This window comes from Meleagris gallopavo, chromosome 2 (assembly GCF_000146605.3).
Source record: "Meleagris gallopavo isolate NT-WF06-2002-E0010 breed Aviagen turkey brand Nicholas breeding stock chromosome 2, Turkey_5.1, whole genome shotgun sequence".
Taxonomy (NCBI): Eukaryota; Metazoa; Chordata; class Aves; order Galliformes; family Phasianidae; genus Meleagris; species Meleagris gallopavo.
Genome location: NC_015012.2, coordinates 44,182,899 through 44,206,017, shown reverse-complemented (window position 1 = coordinate 44,206,017; position 23,119 = coordinate 44,182,899). Strand labels below are relative to the sequence as shown.

Sequence of the window (23,119 nt, the reverse complement as noted above, 5' to 3'; positions counted from 1 at the left end):
CCCCAAGATGCTGCTTGCTTCTTCAGTTTGACTTGGCAACACAGCTCTCTTGCATTGGATAGAGTAGGAAGAAGTTTAAGGTGCCATGCTACCCTGAATAAGACTGAAGTTCTACCATTTCTGTTGCTACAGTGATATTGCAGGAATGCTGCTGAAATCTACAGGAATATTTTTAGATTCTGGACTACAAGACAGTTGTGATGAATTTTGGGCCAGTGCCGATGACAGTACTGCATCAGATGAAATAAGGTATTAAGCCCTTTGGCTTAATAATAATAAGCACACTTGTGTTTCTATACCCCTGACAGGTACATACTACATTTTAATTCTTAGAATGAAAACTTAGTAAATTCCATAGACTTTTTTGCGCATGTTTCTGTATGTAGTAATATTGAATTATTCTTTTAAAACCTAATAACCTTCTTTTAATTCAGGGTGTCAGAAATTGTTATCTAATGATCTTTAAATTCTGCTTTTATATCCTTAACAAAAATGTGCTTGGACAAATTCAATTGATATTAATCATCTGCTTGTAAATATTTTTTCTATGATCTTTCTATTGATAGACAAATTAAAAAATCTTCTAATAGCTGTGTAAATGTTAACATGGTTTATTAAAACACTGTCACTTCATTCCTACCAATATTTCAGGAGGTCTGTCATAGAGACCAGCCGAGCACTCAAAGAACTGTTTCATGAAGCTAGAGAAAGGGCCTCTAAGGCTCTTGGATTTGCTAAAATGCTAAGGAAGGTAAGTTCACAATAGAGTTTCATGTGATTTACTGGTGTTCGCTATTATTTATACGCTTTAAATAAATGTAGGTTGAAAGTATATTCTTTTGATGGTTTGGTTTTTTTTTGATGTTTTGATGTTGCTTTTAGGACCTTGAAATAGCAGCAGAGTTTACATTGTCAGCCCCTGTCCGAGATCTTCTGAATGCTCTGAAAACAAAAGAGTATGCAAAGGTAAATTGAGTTCAAATGCATTAGTGTGGGGATGCTAAGCAAAGCACCAAAGCATATTTATGTTAATATTTTCAATTTTTTAATGTCACCTGTATATCTCAACATTTAAAATGTCGTGTATTTAATATTGAGTAGTGGCAGTACAATTATTTACTTTGTGTTTGTGTGAGAATGATAGCTTATGTTTTGGGAAATCAGAGTCTAATTGCTTGCCCTTCCAAAGTTTTCTGATTTAGGAAGTGCAGCAATGCTGCAATAGCGTTTTCCCATCTTGTGAGAGAAGAATAACTTAGTAAGGAATGGGCATATGGTGATGGGTTGGTGGTTGGACTAGATGACATTAGTAGTCCTTTCCAACCTTAATGATTCTATTATTCTATTAACTATTTCTAGAAAACTGTTGCACAGCAAAATCAAATTAATGCCATTGGGCACAGGTGCCCAATACTGACTGCATTATAAACTCCCACACAAATGGTTTCATGCTTTATTCCTTGGTCTAGTCTTTTATTGTAATTTGAATTTAAATAAATCACCTGTTTCAGTGAGTTATATTTATTTGGATCTGCTGCACTTATTTTTTTTTTTTTTTTCTTGTATGTGTTTAAAGTACATAATTTCCAGTTGGGTAACAATTGACTGACTTTTACGTGAGAAATTTCCTGTTGGATTTGAATGAGTGATTGCTAAAAGAGGACATTGGCTCGAGGAAAGACAGACAAGTTCATAGGAGAGAAGCACATCAGGTGTTGGATAAATGGATAAAACCATTATGGATCAGATGATCTTTAGAACTCCTTTCCAGCCTAAGCTATAATCTGTTTAAAAAAAAAAAAAAGAAAAAGAAAAAAAAAATCCAAAACATCTGGTTTAGCAGGACACTAGTCTGTGAACTGTTTAAAAGAGAGAGCGGTCACGAAAATTTTCAATTTACGTTTACTTTTAAAAAGTACTGTTTCTTACACTGCTGCTCTGAGACACAGTATTGGATTTTGTTAAAGGCAGTATCGTTGTTCCTTTGCACATTGTTGAAGAAAAGGTTGAATCTTGACTTTGAAAAGTTTGTTAGAGCATGTGGGTTAAATAATCCATTGTGAAGTCTTTAAGATTTATCTGCCTTTATGTGTTACCTCTCCCCTTTTTTAAGGGGAGACAAAATATGTCAATAAGACATATTTTGGTGATGAACACTTCATATACTGGCCTTCTATCATTGTGTAGGGTGTTGAAATTTTTAAAAACCTATTCAGTCAGATGAACATTAGTGTTTTGGGAAACTGTTTTAGATTTCATTAACGATGTTAACAGTTTTCATTTTGACCTGTGGATAATAGTGATTTTAATTGAGAAATGTACCTGCCTTATGTTAAAAATGCTGAGTGCAGTGTTTTGTCTTAGCTTGATGGCATCCAACTCTGAAAAGAAAGAACTAAACTTAAACTCTATATCAGTTACCTTATGACGGATCACAGAAATCAACTATTTTGCTGTTTTCACAGTCCGATTCTGACTCATGATTTGGTTAAAAATATTGCTTTAGCATGCATATTGTACAGCTACTTGAGATAACTTCTTTAAATTAGATGATGTCCCTATTTTACTTATCTCAGAGAAACTGAAACTCATTCATTCAATCTCATTTTATTTTCTTCTACAGGTACAAATCCCTGGACTTGAGAATTTACAAGTATTTGTTCCAAACAGTATTGCAGGTGAAAAGTCTGTGATTTTGCAGCTCCTAAATGCGGCTGCTGGAAAAGATTGCTCAAAAGATTCAGATGACATTGCGTATGAGGCCTATTTAATAATGACCAAACACAGTGACAAAGACCATGATTTAGGTGACATGTGGAGTGCATGGGAGGGCCAACCCGTCAAAGTAGTGCCACAAGTGGAAACTGTTGATACGCTACGAAGCATGCAGGTGGGTTGCGTCTTTTTGTTTTGCCTGTTTGTGTGATCTCCACGCTTTTTTGAAGTCTTCTCCTTCCAGATTAACCAAAATGATTTAAGTGAGGCATGTTTCATTTTATGTGCAGTAATTTAAATTATAGCACAGGATTGATTCGTAGCTGTGCTAGTAGACTCCACTGAATTTTAATGTTTCTTGAAAGTATTAATCTCTACCATGTACATTTTTCAGGGATAGATTTTTGTAGTAAGATGTTTTAAAGTCTTATTTGGTGTTCAGATGGGTTGACCTTCATGTTTTATTAAGAATTCACCGATCTTCAGTAATGTAGGTCAGTTGCATGTTTTCCACACACTGAAACAAATTAGTTTCAGTCTTGAGAGAATGGTGACATTTGAAGTAAAATATCTGTGGAGTTACTGGATGTTCAGTGGCTCTTTAGGAAGAAATATTTCCAGTCATACTTCCCTTCATTCCAAGCCAGTGGGGGTTCCTGCCAGTAGTTCTGCTGTGCTATAGTATCTGAGCCAGCTGCAGCTCCCTGCCCATCCTGTTTGCATGCTCTTATGGTAAGCTAAGTGAATTTTCCTTTTAGTATGTCATGCAGTTACTTGGATCCCTACCATAAATGGGCTCTCCTGTCTACTAACAGAGTGACTTTCCGTATCACTGGGTGTGGCCTCAGATGTTCTGAGGGGCCTCCAGCAGCTACGGGCAGTTGAAAATACCACTTCTGTATGTAGCACTGTTTATCTGTAGGCAAGACTAAACAGTAAAAAACAAACAAACAAAAAGGCTTTTAATTAAGTTTTTAAAATTTCATTGGACTTGTAGTGAAGATAACATTTCATTCAGTAAGTGAAAACAGCAGAAGATGGAATTTAGTTTGCAAATGGCATTCTATCTGACTTAGATAATATAATATGGATGCATTTATGTTTGTGTCTACATAACATTTAATAATCTCTTCTGAATTGCACATTGAAAAGTTAAAAGGGAAAAAGCTCTTCAGAAAGGTTGTGTCCTGTGTTGTAAATAGCATGCTTTAATTGCAAGCTAGAGAAAATATTTAAACTTGAGAAAAGGTGTTTTTTAAAAAGTAGCAGAATACCATCAAAATTTAAAGAAATTTGATCTTGAAAATACTGTTTGCTGGGGAGATTTAAAAAATGCAGATGAAATAAGTATTGTTTTGTAACATTTTTCAGCTCTCTTTTCTGTATTTTAAAGTTGACAGTACCACAGCAAAGATAGCACTACTTGCTATTCTGTGTACTTTTATAAAAGCCTGTGATATCAGAGCTCTGGTTTTCCAAACATACTCTTACATTTTAGTAATTTTCAAAATCTGAGCAAACACTGAGTTAAATCATTGTTTTTTGCAGTTCCTCTCAAATATATTACCTCACTTGGATAAAATTTGTTTATGTTGATTGTTACCCCTGTCTGCTTGGAGAAAGTATAATTTTTATATTTAGATATTGCCTTTGTATAAATATTTTTAAGATAATTTTTAACATGGTGTTTCCCAATTTTCAACAAGTTAATCATCTTTCCAGAAATGAATAGTAGTATATTCCCCTTGAAAACTTCTTGTGGCATTTAACCTTATAGACCTCTGCTTGAAAGGTGAGTGTTTATCAAGCTCTGTTGCCAGCATCAAGCTTTTCAGTGTGAATTAAGAATTCTGATGAGTAGCAAAGAGGGGAACCATATAATATGTTAAAATTCCCAAAACTTCCAGTTAGAATTTGCCAATGCAGGACATGTTTGTAGAGGGAAGGTTTTGTTGATAAGGACTAGTGGTATCTCATATTCCTAGGTTGACAACCTCCTTCTCGTAGTCATTCAGTCTGCCCATCTTGTGAGTCAGCGAAAAGCTTTCCAACAGTCTATAGAAGGGCTCATATCTCTCCACCAGGAACAGACATCCAGCCAACCAGTCATTGCCAAAGCTCTGCAGCAGCTAAAGGTAAGCAATTTTCCAGATTATCTCAGTAAAAATGATTTTACTTTGATCACTGATAAGTAGAGATATGTAAGGAGACTTGATTGCAATGCTAATGACGTTCTGCAGCTGTAATTTGTGCAGGACCACTGGAATTTATTTTCAGTACAATTTTCATTCTGTTTTTGCTAAGGATATGTGAGTGTAACTTTGAGCAATATTAGTATAATCATTGTTATATTAGTTATGTGGGTAACAAGTCTGTAACTCAATAGAAATATAGTAACAGAAAAAATAATGTCTGTCTTTGCGAGGATTAGGGAATGGAAGGAAAGTGTTTGATTTTTTTATTTTTTTTATTTTTTATTTTTAAAGATCCAGAAACACCAAGATATTTCTGTGTTGAATTTGCAGTATCATGGCCCTGTGTTTCCTCTTGAATTCAGTAGAAGCTATGTACACATCATTGTTAAAATACCACCAATGACTCGGTCATATTATAGATAGTAAAACTCATTTTCTTTTTTTCTTCCTTTGCTCTCGTTGTTTTTAAAGTTCATCTCATACAAGCAAACAAACTGAATTTGCAATACCGCATTTAATTATAAGACTTAGTGCAAATTCTGAAAAGTACTTGTTTTTCTGAGTTTGAATGAATTGTGGTGATATTAAAGTACACCTGCATTTAAAATAATGTAATCATCAGATTTGTGCTTGCCTTAATCTACTCAGCAGTCGAATATAAATAATAATGTGATCCTTTTTTGTTGTTGTTATTTAGAACGATGCATTGCAGCTATGCAATAAGATAAGCAGTGCCATTGACAGAGTTGATCATATGTTCACATCTGAGTTCGATGCTGAAGTTGATGAATCTGAATCTGTAACTTTGCAGCAATACTACCGGGAAGCCATGATTCAGGCTTACAATTTTGGATTTGAGGTAAGGAAACGAAGAGTTAATGACAATAATGATAATATGATTTGTGGAATTGGCGTGAAACTATCAGAACACTTAAAAACTATGATGAAAAAGATTGAAAAAGAACAGAAAGATATTGTAGACTCCAATTAGTAATGTCTGAAACTCTAAAAAGTGTTAAGAACTTGCTAAATTCAAGTGTAGTCTTGCAAGCTCTGCTACCTAGTTATGTTCTACATGAAATCAGAAATCTTTGGTATTGAGTGTCATTGTGTAACTTGGCTTCTCACTGTTTTTCAACCAGGAGTAGCATAAAAAGACACTAGAGCCTTCCTTTCAAAGTTTATGGTGGTTCTTTGATGTAGTGAATATGGCTTTTGAGTGTTTTCCCTACAGTGCTGATGAGAAAATGTCATGTTTATATAATGTATAATGTTTCCTTATTTGATTATTGTGACCTTTTAAGTTTCTAGATTTTTTTTTTTTTAACACTAACATACTTCTAATGATAGTCTTCTAAAAAAACATCTGGTATTTCTGATTTTGTTTTTTTTTTTAATTGTATATATATAACTCATTTTTTTCTCTGGATTATCTGCAATACAAATGAAAATAAACATTACTTTGAAGTTCAGTCTCTGATTACGGATCTGAGCATTTATGTAGGATATTACTTAAATGCTGTGTACACTACTAAACATCAGCATATGCCCATATGTGCACAATAATACAATATGGCTTAAGTGCTGCCCCTCACTGTAACACATTTTGTGTTGTATACTTTTGCATTTCTTTCTATAATTATGCAACTGCTTGCATGAAATCACTTTGTCTGAGAATAGGATGTGATTGTTACCCTGCGCAGTTTTCTTAGCCTGCAAATACTCTTTTGGATATTGTTGATAATACTTCTGATATTACTATTATTATTTGAAAAATAATCTTTAATTTCTTACAGTACCATAAAGAAGTTGTTCGTCTGATGTCTGGAGAATTCAGGCAGAAAATTGGAGACAAGTATATCAGCTTTGCCAGAAAATGGATGAACTATGTGCTAACAAAATGTGAGAGTGGCCGAGGCACTCGACCCAGGTAACAGCAGACTTGTTAATGTCATAGTAATTTGTGTTACTTTTAAATAATTTGCAGGACTCTTCATGCTGTGAACAGTGATTAATTGTTTAGAAGCAATTCTTTTAAAGTATTAATGCTTCTGGTACTTGACTTTTGAAAGTAAATTGAATTGTAAATACGTAAAGCCAAACGAAGCCCTCAGCTGCTTCGCAGAGTCTTCTGCTGAACATCTTGCCTCCTGTTAGTTGTTAGGAAGAAAAAGTGGAAATCATTGGACTCAAACAGTTCAGAAACTGGGTGTGGGCCACTAGCTCTGGACAAAAGTAGTATGCGACCAGGTGTCTATAAAGACTGCTGTATATGCAACAGTTATTCTCACAGTATTGTACAGAGAAAGAACTGTTGTTTTGTGTGGTTGCAGAAATGATGTCCACGTAAGAGATTTTGCCTCCTGTACAAGTCCTTTCTATCAGTCTCTTCTGAATGTATGGCCTACAGATGAGGAAGAAGTGTTTCCACTCTGGTGAAAATTCTTCAGATTGATATGAAGCCGTAGTTAAACTAACTATATCTAGAACTACATTATAGATATCAGAATGCATGTTTCCTCAGTCTGTTGAGAGTACTGTTGGGCCTAGCGGTCTCTCAAACTCCGCTTAGAGTTAGTGCTGTGAAACACTATTGCTGGATGCTAACAACGCACAAAAAAAAAAAACGAAAAAGAAAAAAAGAGGATTTGCATTATCTTCATTATCTTGAGGATGTAAACTAGAGGCTGAGATGACTGAACAAGAATGATATTGTAGCTTGATTTTTTTACCTGGTTTTGTAGTGTTTTGCAGCTGACAGATCAGAATTTTATGGAATTCTGTTGCTTTATAGTAGATGCTTTATATTGATCTGTGCTTGCCAATGTTTTTATTTTTTATTTATTTTATTTTATTTTTTATTTTATTTTTCTCTTAAAAAAATAGGGCTGATCAGTCTTTCCTAGAGGTGGTCTGTTTTACTTGCAGGCAGAAGAGGAGTAAAGATTGAATAGTCTGAAGCATGTCTGAATAGCCTCGTTAGGTAGCTGCTATAATTTACTTGTACTTTGTAGATTGCAGCTGCCAGTTTTAGCTAGCAGTATTGGGAAATAGCTAAAGTCACTCAAGTCAAGTTAATTATTTGTTACCAATCTCTGCCTCTGAAACCAGTGATGCCCATTTTGTACTGATCAGATTCTTAAAAAAATCATTGGTACTCTTTTTATCTAGTTTCAAAAATGATAATTTAGGATGGGGACATTGTGTTTTGGCTTGTTACCCTAAAACATTGTGAGTGAATTGACAGTACCATCCCTGAAGATAGTACATATATGAGTATTCAATGGGTTGGTATAGTACATTCATCAATATTCAGCCATCTGCTTGCTTTATTTGACAGCGTCCTTGTTAAAATCAGGCTTTATTTGCATGTAACTCAGCAAATATTAATATAAGTTAAATACGTTACCTTTAATATATTAAATTGTTTTCTTACTTATTTTTCCTCTTGAAAGTATGAAAAAAAATTGTATAGCTACCATTTGCTTTTCTTTGATGTTGAAACTCTTGTGATGGCTTTCATCAAGAATTAATTCATGATGTCTATCTCTGAGATAGGTGGGCAACTCAAGGTTTTGATTTTCTTCAAGCCATTGAACCAGCATTTATTTCGGCTCTCCCAGAAGATGATTTCTTGGTATGGAATAAGTTATTCTGATTGTTATTTATTTCTAAGTATTTGTGAAGCATTTCAATCACTGTCTGTTATCAGGGGTGTTTTTTATAAAGCTGTGTCTGACTACAGATGCTCTGGAAATTACTGTTGTGTAAAACTGATGATGATGATGACATCTCTTTAGTTCATAAAGTTATGAATAATGTATGGTTATGACTATTGGCATTAATATTTTTGATCTGCTGACAGTTTGCCTGTGCTGTCCTGGGAAGCCTGTCTGTTGGGGGGGGGAGCAAAATTTGATAGAGGCTTTACTGCTGAGTTTAAAAAAAAAAAAAGTGGATATTCTAAAATTTCTGAATACAAGCTTCTGAGTCTTGCACCCAAAGTTCACTGACCTTATGAATACAAAAGCACAATCGCTTAAGTGTATTTCTTCAAATTATGATGACATCAAATTGATTTTAAGGAATGTCTTTTGTTTTTACTGTGAAAATACCAGTAGACTGTAACTGGTTTTCGTTTGTTTGTTTGTTTGTTTTTTCATTACTTTGCCTTCCCCTTCCTTCTGTGGAAATAAAATCCTGAGAATTTATTTCTGATCTTGATACAGTACTACAGAGAAGTGAAAGTAGAGTTGCCACAAAGTCTCTCTGATTTTTTTTTTTTTTAGTTTCAAGATCTGTTATGCCAGCCACTTTAGTCTTGCTTAATACAGAAACTATGTAGTTTATAGTTTCTACTTATATTTTTGCCAACAGCTCTCAAGTAAGTTACGTTTTTGTTCTTCTGTGTCTGTGTTGTTGTAAAAGAGTTGTCTGCCTAAATGAGAAGGTTAAGCTTGTGATGGTAATACAGTAATACTGTAGTTTCAGGAAGTAGTCCCTTAGCTTTACTTATCTGATTTGACACAGTTTCAAAGGTATCTGCTATTTTGAAGAGTAATGTGTGTGTATTTTGGTGTTACTATCTTGCTAGAGATTGTTATTTATGAGGAAGCTTCTAAGGAGGAAATAATGTGGCCTGTGACATTGATAATTGGTAATTTTGTCCATAAGTGGAACTGATACTTTCTTGACCATGAAAGTCTGCTAACAAGCAATCATGCGTGAGTTAGTTTGTTGACTGATAATTATCTAAAATACCTTGGCATTTCCTCAAATAGGGTTTTTATCACAGAGGTTTCACATGTATAAAAAAAATTCAAAGCCAATATTATGTAATATAGATTAAATTTGGACATGGAACAAGTAGGGGAGAGAGGGAAAAAAAAAACAAAACCTTCACTGCATTTCCGAAGTTTTGCTTTGTTAAAGCTGGATTTCAGTTTTGGAGAGCATTACTTGAAGTCCTTTATGGTAGTTTAGTTTGACTGCTGTATAACACCAGTTTACAGCATTTTACCTAGAAATGCCTATGTCAATCTTAATCTCTTATTCAAACTATGTAAGATACATATATATGTATGTATGCATACATATACCTGATGGCATTAAAAAGAGGTCTGGATTTGAAGCTCTAGATTTAAAGTTGAGATAGATTTAAGCTCAGTCTAAGTTGATAAGATGTGCCAATCACAGACTAAACCCTTTTTTTTTTTAATTTAATCACTGTTCCTTCAGTTAGTCTGACTTCAAGTTCCAGTCTTGAGAATGTTTTTGAATTTCTAGAAGAAATGTTGACCAGTGAGTGGCTGGTATTTAGAAATGGCGTTCATAGCAACTGTACCAAAGAACATGATTTTATTTCATTATTGTGAAGATAAATTTTATCCCTGGTGTTCTGACAAGTAAATTGAATCAGAGTCAGATTTAATAGGTTGTGTGAGGTTATATGGACAATTATGAGTGCAACTCATAATCAAGCTCAGATTACCTGAGCCTAAGTTCAGTGATTTGACTAATAAACATTCTTTCCCAAAAGTTTTGCTTACTTCTTGGGAAGGTTAGGAAAGTGGATTTCTTTTACTGTGCAGTGCATCATATTCATTGTTTTACATACTTTCCTCTTATGATTCAGGCTGTCATACTCTCACCCATGTTCTTTCACTGTTTCTTGTTGAGGAGGGGGGTCAGAGTATGGAGGGAAGGCACCAGAAGTTGTTGCAACATTCTCTTAGTTCTAGCATGCTTGATTGTACATTTTTATTAGTGATGGATAATTGTAAGTTTCACTGGTTTTATATTATGAAATATTTTTTTATGGTGAATCATTGTTCAGTTCTCATGGTTACTGAGTTTTGCCAAGGTCAACAGATAAGGCAAAATTAAGACTTTCTATGTAAAAAAATAAAATAAAATAAGTAAATTAAAAAAAAAAAAAGTCAAAACCTTGTATGCATCCTAGAGTTTAATATTGTTGGTAGACTGGGGAATGAAGTGTGTAGTTTTTGAGATACTACATATTTAATCAGTATATTTTTATTACTTTGAGATTTACCATATTGTTATGAACTCTCTTGAAATATAAGATATCACAACATTTTCTGTTTGCATTTTCTAGAGTTTACAAGCTCTGATGAATGAGTGCATTGGCCATGTTATTGGAAAACCTCACAGTCCTGTTACAGGTCTGTACCTTGGTAAGGCAGAAGTTACTGGTGTTGGTTCTTCAGTTTTGCTGCTATTGCTATATAATTTTGATTGTAAATTAGTTTTAAAAAGCTAGAAAGAGAAATAAAGATTTTATTTCAAAGCTTTTGTGATTCTTGATGGGAAATTGAGATTGTCTGAGGGAAATGTAGATAAACGGTGGTTTTACTCAAGAAATTTAGAAGCGTTACAGATTTTATCTGATTTTGCCCTTGAATCCCTGTGAAGTTTTGCAGATCTTCTGGAGGACTGTGTTTTCTAAAAGTTGGTTAAAGAAGCAGTTTTAACTTCTGACATTCACAGCTCCCTCTCCCAAATTTTCTTTGTGGTGCTGCAGGTGTTCACACTTCTGACAGACTTTTATATAAGTGTTGAGGTATAGAGTAGTTATATTTAGTGGCATGAGATAGAGCTGTGGGAATCAGTTCTCCAATATCAGAGTTTGTCATGGCTTAAAAAATACTTTTGTTTGGCATAAGAAGAAGATCAACATATTTCATTGTTTATCATGAAAAGAAGGATGTTTCCTCAGCTGTGTTTCTCTTTTACACACTTCTCTCTCAGCACTGTTCCTCTCTTCTTCTTCCCAATTTCCACTGAGTGGTTTAACTTTCAAAATACCACATCTTCCTGTCTTTCTCCTGATGCCCACTTCCTGGATAGGGTTGATGGCCAATGGCATGTAGGGAGGGTAATTTGACTTGGCCGAGAGGAAGTTCTTCAGTATTTTAGGAAAGTTTTACTTTTTTTGAGGGATTCTTGTAACTGAGAAACTTTTCACAATTTAAGTCAGCGTAATTCTTTGGATAGAAGTATTGCCTAAAATATATATTAGTCAAATTCTGTACTGTGATGCAAAACCTGTACATTCACTTTTTATACTGTATTGTAAATAAATATAACTGAACATAAAATATATCCTCGCTGCAGTTATTGAAGATACTCCTTTCTGTCTCGAGATCAGGAGGAAAAAAGAACTCCTAGTTCCATTTGTATTCAGTATTGAGTGACTTAAACCCACTGTGATCTTTGCCCCCTTTCCTAAAGCTGAGAATTCAGTTGCATTCATGCTGTTGCCTATAGATACACAACAGGGAGTCTCCTGGTGTTTCATCTTGTCTTTTTCCTTTGTGAAGCAGCATGTGTCCACCTTTGTGGGCTGGATTCTACCTTCTGCTAGTGTCCTTGCAAATTATAACAGGAAAACCAGCACTGGTCCTGACAGCCTGGTAGTGCAAACAAGGCAGAAAACAAGCTTGCCATGATTAATCTGGCTTTGCAGAAAGGGAACTGTCTAAAGTTTTGATGAGCAATCAGCTATCTTGTGTCACCATAATTTTCTCACTACTTAGGGAGAGGTTAGGGAATGGGAAAACACTGTAAACTACTTTTCTGGGCACTGAATGAGCTGGACATAAGGTCAGTGTGGCTGATTTAGGTGTGACCCTTTTCCTGTTCACCATTTATTTGCAGACTACCAAGGGAAGAGCATTAGCATTCGTAAAACTGTCACGTATTTTTTCCCTAGTTCATTTTGCTTCCTGTTGTCTGAGAAACCTAATTTTTATGCAAAATGGACATAATAGTGTTGTTTGCTTTTTAATTATTACTCAATTTGCTAGTATTTACTTTGAAGTAAGATGATAAAACATCCTTTCAACTATGAATTTGAAATAATGAGGATTTAGTTTTATTCGAGTAAGTATACATCTTCAAATTGCTAGTTTTTCATTTTCTTGGGAATTTTAATTATTTTCTAATGAAGTGTTACATGATATGCTGTGAATAATGTTTATTATTCATAGCTTTATAATGGCTTTATTTAAAATCTGAGTGATTAGGGTATTTTCTTAAAGGATAAGAAAATATGTGCTGGTTTGCGCACAGTTTGCAGTTAATGTTACTTTTGTGTCTTGAAATGTTCTTAACAGAATTTTTCTGACATTTGAGTTAAGATCTTACCTTTTTTTTTTTTTTAATGTTTGCAGCTATTCATCGAAACAGTCCCCGTCCTGTGAAAGTACCTCGATGCCATAGTGATCCACCAAATCCTCATCTTATCATCCCCACTCCTGAAGGCTTCAGGTATTTAGCATTAGTTTCTAAACTATTTTATCATCTTGTGGCTCTGCTGACTCTTGAAACACAATGAGAGGAACATCATATCTTTCCTCTTGGAGGCAAAACTGCTGGACAAAACTGGTGTGTTAGTGATCTCAATTTTAAAGAAGTGCTTTTAAAGACAATAAAACTTCTTTCTTTTCCTCTCCTTCTGCCCCTTTATTTTGCAGTTTTTATTGGTGCATGCTTCCCCACTTTGAAGTCACTCGTATCCTTTTTGTCTTTCCTGAAAACCCTGTAAAAAGTGGAAAAAGTTTCAGTTTAGTGAAAACTTCTTGATAGCAAGACTTCATTTTTTTATTTTTTTTTTTTTCTTTCCCTACTTAGAATCTCTGTCTACATGACTGTGATAGTGGTTTCTGTAGTTTAGCTTTAGGTAAGATTTAAAAAAATGTAGCATTCTGGAATTTGGTGGCATTTTTGCATCATTATCAATCTTTGACAACCTAAAAACAATGAATAAATTTGCTTCCCTTTGAAAGAGCTGACGTGAAAATAAACCTCACCTCATATAAACCTCACCATGCATCTTTTTATACAAAAGGTCTTATTTTTCAAGGACAGCAGCACAGTCAAACTACTCACTTGTCTTTTTTGAGAATTGCTTAGCTGCTGGCAGATGCTGGGATTAATCTAAAGATTTGGAGGTCATTATTTTAAGGATGATTTTTCTTGCACATATTGACATTTCCTGAGGCTTCTCAGACCCAAGATTGTTTCACAGAAAAACCTGTGGGTATTTGGACGACATTTAAAGTGCCTCAATGTGCACACTTCAAAATTTCATTTTTTCAAGTAAACTTTCAGCTCCATCTGTTATTATTTTTTTGAACTCTTTCCTGAAGCTTTTCTTCTTGCCACAGCACACGGAGTGTCCCTTGTGATGCACGGAACCCTTGCAACGTTACTGTCAGTCGCCCCGCTCCCATCGGTAGCGACTCAGCTCAACCCAAATCTGTCAGCAGTACAAATGATACCAGGTAGCTCAGCTCCATGACATAGCAGCCTCATTCTACTTACATCATCCATATAACTGTTTCCACCTACTTGCATTCCAGTAGATCATTTGCACCGTGCTTTTCCACCCCATCGTATATATTCCACTTCTTCATTCCTGTTTGACTTGAGTAGAATCTTATGTTGTAGATACTGATGATAAACCCCTTTTCAGAATTAAAATCTCTCAACCAAATTTGTATTTTAAGCATGTGCTTCTGACACTTGGAGTCAGTAGATAACAAACTCACTTAGTTGAAAATGTCCATTAAATTAACATAATCTAGTCAGTTTGGTATATCTTTACTGAATTGTATTGATAACTAACACTTGGCACTAAGTTGACTCTTACGTACAAATCAACCCAAGGTGTGATATTTATTTTGTTTGTTTTGTTTTTATCTTTGTTTTTGTTTTGTTAGATAACAATTTTGGCATTGTTATTATCTGCCATCATTATTTTGAAACATTAGATGGTGGCAAACAAGATTAGACATGTAAAATATTTCATTCAATAAATAGGATTTTCAATTGCTACCCATACCAACTAGACAACAAAAGCACATATTAAGGTTTTAAGAGGGTATTAAATTGCAGCTTTGTATGTAGTATCCTTCCTGCAAGTCTTTTTTGTTGACAAAAGGCATGAATTTTTGTCATTCATACTATCTGTTTTTATCCTTCATGCTTCCATTTTAAGCCCTCTGTTGAAAAAAAGACAAAGCAGGCAGTAATCTGCAGTGCTATGCACTTGAAAAGTCCCTTTCAAGTAAGTAAAATTCTAGAGATTTTTCACTGGGAGATTCTGGCAGCTTTATATGCATAGAGGGTAAAAATTAATTTGTTTTTTTGTGATTTTGAAAATCAAATGCAGAACTTGTTTGATTGTTTTTTTTTTTACTTTATACAACAAATTGAGATGATTTTTGTCTTGAGTATTTACAGTGCTTAGAGCCAAGGTATCTCTTTGCTTGGAGACAGTTTTTTGAGGGGAGATAAGAGGTTCTTTTTCAATATCTGTAGTCTTTGTTGTGATTTTATACCAAATGAAATGGTCACCGTTATAATTTGACACAACTGAATACAGTGGCATGGTTTCTGTATGTGCATCTTTCACACTTCAATCAAAATTTGTGTAGTTTGGCCTTTTTACATTTTTTTCTGGTGCTAGAAGATAGTCATTGAGAAGAAAAGAAATAAGAATTCTACTTTTAATTGCAGTTCAATATACAGTATTGTAATATGAAAGTCAACGTGAATGCAGTGCTTTAGTCTAACAGCAATGCCTCTTTCTCATACCTGTATTTTTTGTAGGTCTCTACACATTTTCTTTCTCTGGTGGTTAGTATTAAAGTGTCTTGGTTTTTTTTTTTTTTTTTTTTTCTCATGCAGTGCTTAGATTTTTAAGTAACACTGCTTAACCACCTGTATGACACAGGATATCTGCAGATTGTTATTTGGTTGGTTTTGTTAAAAGGATGGCCAAATATTACAGTGTAATATATTTATAGCAAGTTTCTGCTGCTAATGTAGTCAAAAGAACTTGTAATACGTTGCAGTCCTAAGAACAGATTTCATTTATTTGTGCTCCAGTAGAAAAGTGGAATCTGTTGGGTCAGGAAAGTGGCATTTGGCTCTGTATGCAAGAGGTGTGGGGTCCAGCTGCTGGAATAGTGCAGAAGCACAAACTTTGTGCTCTTTCCAGAATCTCATTAGACATTTATGACATGATTATAAGCATTACATAACCATAAAAGGTTGAATGTAGAAACTTGATACATCAATGGAATTGGGCAGTGCATAGTGCATAAATGCTGCCATAGTTCTGTTGAAGTTTTGCTTTAAAAAAACCCTCAAATAACAGCTGTTCAATATAACTGGAAAATGAAATCAGGAGTAGTAATATTTAGTTATTTGCGTTGAGCTTGATGATAGGTATAAATTTGTACTACATTTGTGCTAATGACATATATAAATGTTTAATTTCTGAGCTAGCTGATGATATTAATCATCATTTTATATTTATCCAGGATCAGGGAAGAAATTCAGCAAGTATATCTCTTTGATTCTATTTCTGTGCCTGAGAACATTCAGGCAGTCCTTATGGATGCAGGCAGTAAAGGATTTGGGTGGCTAGGATAAGACCAATGTGGATTTTAGACATTTGCATTCAAAGTTATGATACTTAGACTTTTCTATTTGGTTACTACTTTATTTTAGTAGACATCAGGAGTTTTTGAACTCTGTACGATTAGAAATGTTGCTCTTTATCTCCTTAGTATTATTGATTAAAAGCTCAACTTCCCAAAGAGCATTGAGGATTTTCACTTGCTCACTTCCTCCTCAAACTTCAACAGTCTATTTGAAGTTGCAGGCACTATAGAACAAACATACTGAGAACATAAATATGGGAAAGAGTGTCCTGGTTTGTTCTCAAGGTTGTGTGTGTTGCTTTTTTTTTTTTTTTTTTTAATATTTAATTAGAAAAACATATTGTAGGATAGGAAGGACTTCTCATACATACAGAACTCTTGTATCAACTGTCAGTGAAGGATTTAATAGTGTTCCTCATTTTCCAGTAATGTTTAGCTCATGCTTCTAAAACATTAGGAGGTATCAATCACAGCTCTTCCACTCCATGCCTTCAGAAATGAAAGGAGAACCTTGTGCAAAAGAGATCTACCATAGAAAATTTTGCAGTTTTTGCTGTGAAACCTGGGTGGTTTCATCAGTATCTTGGTAGCTGGAAAAAGGTGTCTGAAGACTTAAGGGCTTAAAACTCATTTCTCTCAGTACTGTTTCTCTTTCCCTTCAACATGCTTATTCATCTGGGTCTTATTCTGAGATATCTAATTGTATTCTGCTTTCGGAGAAGGTAGGGCCTGGACTACGGATAATTTAACACTGTGTGTCCTGTCTGCTGAATTGTGCTTCTACCTGCTGGTTCTTACTTAGTGATTATGGGCTTTGACTTTGTACTTGTCATGCTCTGGAAGCATATGAATTAATTAGTATTCTTCATCTGATAATGTGGCTCAGGTCATCACCAAGCTGAATCACTTCTGACTGTATATCCATACCTGGCACCAGCCATGTCTTGCAGCAACTGTTTTGTTAGTATGTTATGTATCAGTAGAAGAGTCTGTTATGATCAACAACAGTTTCATGTAGTTAATGCTTTAAAAGCTAGTGGTTTTTATCATAGATAGTGGCATAGTGAAAATTATATAAAAAGTCTTCATTTTGGGGAAAAAATAGCTGGGGGTTTTTCCATTTGCATCTCAGGATCAATTTTTCTTTCATGGTTCATGTCCTAGGCTTCATAGCTTTTTTTTTTCCTCTTTTAAAGTGCAGTTAAATTGTCATTAGTAGCTATTTAGTGCAATGTTAATTAGTATGATGGCTTTATTTGACAGGGGTTCCAGTGTCCCTGAAAATGACCGACTGGCTTCAATAGCAGCTGAGTTGCAGTTCAGATCCCTTAGTCGTCACTCCAGTCCCACTGAGGAGCGAGAAGGTGACTGTCACAATATTAGGTTGTGACCTGAATATGCTGATGATTTATGTCATTAACATATTTTTATCTGTTCCCAGTCCTTAACCCTCTCAGTTTTTTTTCACCTTTCCCATTCAGACTTAGATTTTTAACTTCCAGGGTTATACTTTAAGTTCTTCTGTTTTCAGATGTAACTGTTCTTTTGCTTTCCATGTTGTTTTTGAATTATACTCGAAGGAATTTCCTGGTGTCTTACAAAGTTACATTATGCTAAATGAACTGAGTACCATAGTTGCTGAATTACACCCCATCAGATAGTAAATTTCTAAGTGCTGTTAACGAAGTATAAACCGGACCCACTGGGGCAGTGAAGAGCTTCCAGTCAAATTCTTTAATTACCACTTTAATTCATTCTACAGACACTTCCTGTTACTTGAATCCAGAACAGTGTGGGTGACTTTCTCAATCAGGGTTCCTCTAGGTGTACCCAGCCCCTGTATGTGCGGGTTTTTTTGGTAATAAAAGCAGAATCACAGAGTGGCTGAGTTTATAAGAGCCCTCTGGGTCCACTGCTGCAACCCAGCTCCAGTAGGGGCACTCAGAGCAGGATGTCTACACCCACGTCCAGGTGTGTTGTGAAGATCTCCAAGAAGGATACTCCACAACTTGTGCCAGTGCTCAGCTACCTGCACAGCAGGTAGAAGCGCTTCCTGGTGGTCAGATGGAACATCTGTTGTTCCAATTTGTGCCCACTGCTTCTTGTCCTGGCACTGGGCACAACTGAAAGGAGCCTGGCTGCGTCTTTTTTGCACCCTCCTTTCAGATATTCCTACATGTTAATGAAGATCTCCCCCTAAGCCTCCTCTTGTAAGATGATGTGTTCTGTGCAAATTAGAATGAAGTATGAAATCACAAACAAAGCAGAGCTGGTATTGTGGTCATTTTGCAAAATGAAGCAAAACGAATATAGTAGAAATTTATCCTAAGTGCTGTGTTTTATTTTACTTTAAGAAGACAGTGAAATTATTGTTTGTCACAGACTTATTCCCTTTTTAATATATATGTTTTAATGGGAGACTGACTTTAGATTGAAAAGAATCAAGTCTTTTTTTGGAGGAAGTTTAGAAGCTTATTTTTCTGCTGAGTTGTATCCCACATATGATTCTCCATGCCGACTTGAAATGCTTCCTCAGTTGCTGAAGGAGAGCTCTTTTCCTGTATAAATTATATCTCATTTCAGAATAGTTTTCATAGAATCACAGAATCATTAAGGTTAAGATTGGAAAAGACCTCTAAGATATAATCTAATCCAACCACCCGCATACCACCAGTATTGCCTGCTAAACTGTGTCTCTCATAACTTGGATTTTAAAGATAAATCATTTTTAATTTGGGAGCTTACACTGCTTTATATACTTGTAGGGTATATTATTGATATGTAAGATTTCAGTTTCTGCTGCATATGACTGCGTAATCCTTAATGAGTTAAAGCCACTTTTATGCTGACAGTATAATTTCTCTAGAACCATCATATCCAAAAGGAGATTCAAGTGGCTCATCCCGGCGGAGTTGGGAGCTCAGAACCTTAATCAACCAGACCAAAGGTAGGAGTCTAGGAGTCACCGCAGTGTAGCACATCCTAAGCTATTGCTATGTTTTAGTGCTCAATCTTAATGCTCATTTGAAAAGGTTTTCCCAGCCTCGTTCTTGTAAAGGGGATTTTTTTTTTTCAGAAATCTAGAAGGCTTATTTTTCATTTGGAGCATAAACACTGATTAAATGGAATTGGTTTAAACTGGAAGGAAAAGAAGAGTGAGGAGCAAACAAAGTTTCTAAAAGAGTGCTGCAAAGGAATTCTTCTTACTATTAACTGTAGATAAGACAAGGATTAAAAACTGGTAGTAATTATAGGCAGAAGAATACGGAGATATTTCAGTATCTCCATTTTTTGGAAGCTGTTAGAAAAAGGTCAAACTAGACTGTAATTTTTTTTCTTAACAAGGAGTGTGTAAATGATTGCTTTATTGAAATGTTTTTTAGCTTCACTGGCTAGGATTCAGTTTCATGATAAGACTTCAAATCTAGAGTTAACATAATACCTCTAAATATCTGTAATAAAGAAATCTCTTACAATTCAGTAGAGTAAAAAACTTAACTGCCCTTCTGTCCTTAATGACCCTAACACATTTCCATTATCTACCTGTGGTTAATTACAAGGGAGATATAAAAGAAAACATCTTTGCATTTCAAACTTTTAACTTCCTCTAATCAATTAAAAGATAACTATTATTCTTATTTTCCTTTAGTTTCACATGTGATTTCTAAAATGCTTTATCCTTTTGCAACTTCTGAAATTTGATGCACAAAATAGTTATCCTGTAGGTCAAGTCCCTTGATAGGTATCAGAATAGGTATAGATATCAGAAGGTAACAAAATAAAATATAATAACAGAGGGTATTTCTCTGTCATATAAATTGTTCATCACTCTTCTTTTTAGACACTGTTTCCAAACAAGCACCAATTGAAGCTGTTCAAAAGTCTGTTCAGTTGTTTGAAGAAAGGAGATACAGAGAGATGAGGAGGAAGAATATCATTGGCCAAGTTTGTGACACACCAAAATCTTACGATAATGTCATGCATGTAGGTTTGAGAAAAGTGACTTTCAAGTGGCAAAGAGGAAACAAAATTGGTAAGTTTGTTAATGTTCATTTGTCAGACTGGAAAAAAAAAAAGATTAATTTTTTGAAGACAGTCTGGGACTGTCTTTTGAGGTCTTTCATCTTTGTGTAGGTAACACCAGCATTACTGAAATCAGGATCTTGAAATACAAAGTACATTTGCAGCTGGGATTTCCTTTGTGTAGAAGTTGAGTGAAATTTTCCCTGCACAAATAATAAGAAGCAAAGGAGTAAAAAGATTTGGTCGGGATGATTACTTATGTATGATCCAGCAATTCCTGCACATGTTAAACTCTATAAAAGATTTGTTGAGTTTTGCTTTTGGAAGAACCACAAATATGAGTGGAAATGAGCACAATCTTTGGGATTTGTTTCATTCACCAATATTGTTGTTGCTTCCCATGTATGACTATTATTTCCACTCTGGTTCAGGATTTGTAGCAAAATCCTTACACTCGAGTGGTTTTCTTTCAGATCAGCCTGTTAAGTTGCTTTCACCTTTTATCATAGCATTGAATTCAGGACTATGGATATTTTATTAGGTGCTACAGGTTAAAAGCTACTTGAAATTTTAAATGAAAATACCGCTGAATGACTTTGGCAAGGTGAGTCAGTTGATGTGTTATTAAATGTAGTGTAATTCATTTGTCTTATTTTAACTGCAGGTGAAGGCCAATATGGGAAGGTATACACCTGTATTAGTGTTGACACTGGAGAGCTGATGGCTATGAAAGAAGTGAGTATTCAGTATGTGAGAATCGTTGTTGCTCTTGCCTTTTTTCCAAACCAAATATAGATGTGTTGTAGGGCAGTAAGGTCCTCTGAACATCATTGTTAGCTAGCTCAAAAAGGATTGGAAGACAAATCGTTTCTTCATGTGGTCACAATTGCTTTTTGTTGATTGTTTTTCCTTATGTTCCTTAAGCTTATTCTTTCAGTGTACAAGTTTGAACTCAAATGTATGTAAAAAGAATATGGATAATTCCAGAATGAATATTGAATGAATACTTCCTTAATATGTGTGAAGTCTTATGAAGACACCTTAAATTATTTTTGAAAGCGTTTTGTGAGTAGTAGAAATGGTGCACAAATTTGTTTTACTTTACAGTATTTCACATTTGATTTACTCTTTCTTCACTTCTTAGATAAAAAGATAGGAAGTATCACTTCAGATGTTTTTCATCTTCTCCTGTATATTAGGTGAGCTAGGGTGAGTCATAAAGCTGTTGATTAACCTGTTAGTTACAGAAAACCTGATTTTCATTACAGAAGCAAGTAAAGCTGTGTAGGCGTAGTCCTCCTCCCCTCTGACAGTTTGTTTTTAGAAATATGTATACTGTTTAGTTTTACTGCATTTCCATATCCTTATACAATGACAACCATCAAGTGTTCACAGCAGTTACCATGGCAGCCATTTGGTGCAGTTACATTTTTATGTGCCAGTTCTTCCACGTATGATATGTATGAGCTCACAGAAGCATGGAAAAGAAAAGGTGGGCTTGTGCTTAACTACTTTTGTGCTGTAGTCACGCACTGACCAGCTTTAAAGGTTTGAAGTGACATTTCCCCCCTATCAGATAGTAGTGCTCTGCTTCTTCACACTTCTTGAAATACAAAATACAGTTATTCTAACCACAGAATCATCAATATCTCTATGGATAATAATGAAAAAGGTTTACTGCAAATGCACAGCGTTGTGACTTTGGAGAGTTGGAGTACATGAAATACTTGAACGCTATTTGCACAAACTGTAATAGGAATTGTTGTAGAGAACAAAACAATTGTAATGTCCTCATTTAAAAAATATATATATTTTTTATTGGTTGTCTTGTACACAATTAATGAAATTTCTATGTTCTACCAGAATAGTAAAAATAGCATTTCCCATAACTTCCTGAGAATTTTGCTTATTTTTGTGTGAATGGGAGCCTTAAATCAGTTTTGCAGATGATTGCTGATTTTTTTTATTTTTTTTTTCCCCTCCAAGAATACGCATCTCAGCATACTGTAGGAGAACTAAGGAAAACTGTGCCTTTAATCAAAGTTTTCTAATTGTTTTTGTTTCATGCCCCATCTTTTCCTTGCGACTGCCTCATTCTCAGTAAAGAAACCCCCTCAAAGCAAATCCCTAAGCACATCCCTAAATCTCCCTTGATGAAATACCTGGCAGTTATTCTTTCTTGAAATATAGCTGTCACTGCTGTTCTCTGATCCTCTTGTACCACCACACTTAAGTTAGGCGAGCTCTGCAGAGATACACACATGTGCATACATGTGTAACATTTAAGTTTCAGCTTTTTTACTTGTAAATGGAGATGGAATTTTGGAATTTCTGTGATTGTACTGTGTTGGGGAAAAAAAAAACAACTTTTAGCCGCTTTCTTGATTTTTGTATTTTTTTCTTGTTATTGTTCTTTAACAGTTTGAAACTTAATAGCAGTAAAATAATGGAAAATGTTTCTTGCAGATAAGATTTCAACCTAATGATCACAAAACCATCAAAGAAACAGCTGATGAACTGAAGATTTTTGAAGGCATCAAACATCCTAATCTTGTTCGGTATTTTGGTGTGGAGCTCCACAGGGTAAGAGAACATCAATCATACTGGGAGAGAGGAGGAGGGTTGCATATAGGGCTGAGAAAATTTTAAGAAGCTTTGGTTCATTGGAGGTTTTGGTTCATTGGAGGTTCATTGGAGGATCTGGGTTTC

The 23,119-nt window shown here is 35.0% G+C and overlaps 1 protein-coding gene across 5 annotated transcripts in view; it reads left to right on the top strand.

The window, feature by feature from the left end:
- MAP3K4 (mitogen-activated protein kinase kinase kinase 4) overlaps positions 1–23,119 on the top strand; it is an 88,006-nt gene that overhangs the window by 54,953 nt on the left and 9,934 nt on the right. For 2 of the 5 annotated variants that reach the window (XM_019612873.2, XM_031552446.1), the window contains 16 exons: positions 133–249; positions 652–751; positions 883–966; positions 2,624–2,890; positions 4,701–4,850; positions 5,608–5,769; positions 6,707–6,840; positions 8,469–8,547; positions 11,029–11,107; positions 13,106–13,202; positions 14,102–14,218; positions 17,651–17,751; positions 19,254–19,334; positions 20,229–20,420; positions 21,075–21,145; positions 22,877–22,993. In XM_019612873.2, coding sequence (XP_019468418.1) covers positions 133–249; positions 652–751; positions 883–966; positions 2,624–2,890; positions 4,701–4,850; positions 5,608–5,769; positions 6,707–6,840; positions 8,469–8,547; positions 11,029–11,107; positions 13,106–13,202; positions 14,102–14,218; positions 17,651–17,751; positions 19,254–19,334; positions 20,229–20,420; positions 21,075–21,145; positions 22,877–22,993 — 1,948 coding nt within the window. The remainder of the gene's footprint in view (positions 1–132; positions 250–651; positions 752–882; positions 967–2,623; positions 2,891–4,700; positions 4,851–5,607; positions 5,770–6,706; positions 6,841–8,468; positions 8,548–11,028; positions 11,108–13,105; positions 13,203–14,101; positions 14,219–17,650; positions 17,752–19,253; positions 19,335–20,228; positions 20,421–21,074; positions 21,146–22,876; positions 22,994–23,119) is intronic. The other 3 variants (XM_031552443.1, XM_031552445.1, XM_031552444.1) reach the window with 3 other exon arrangements.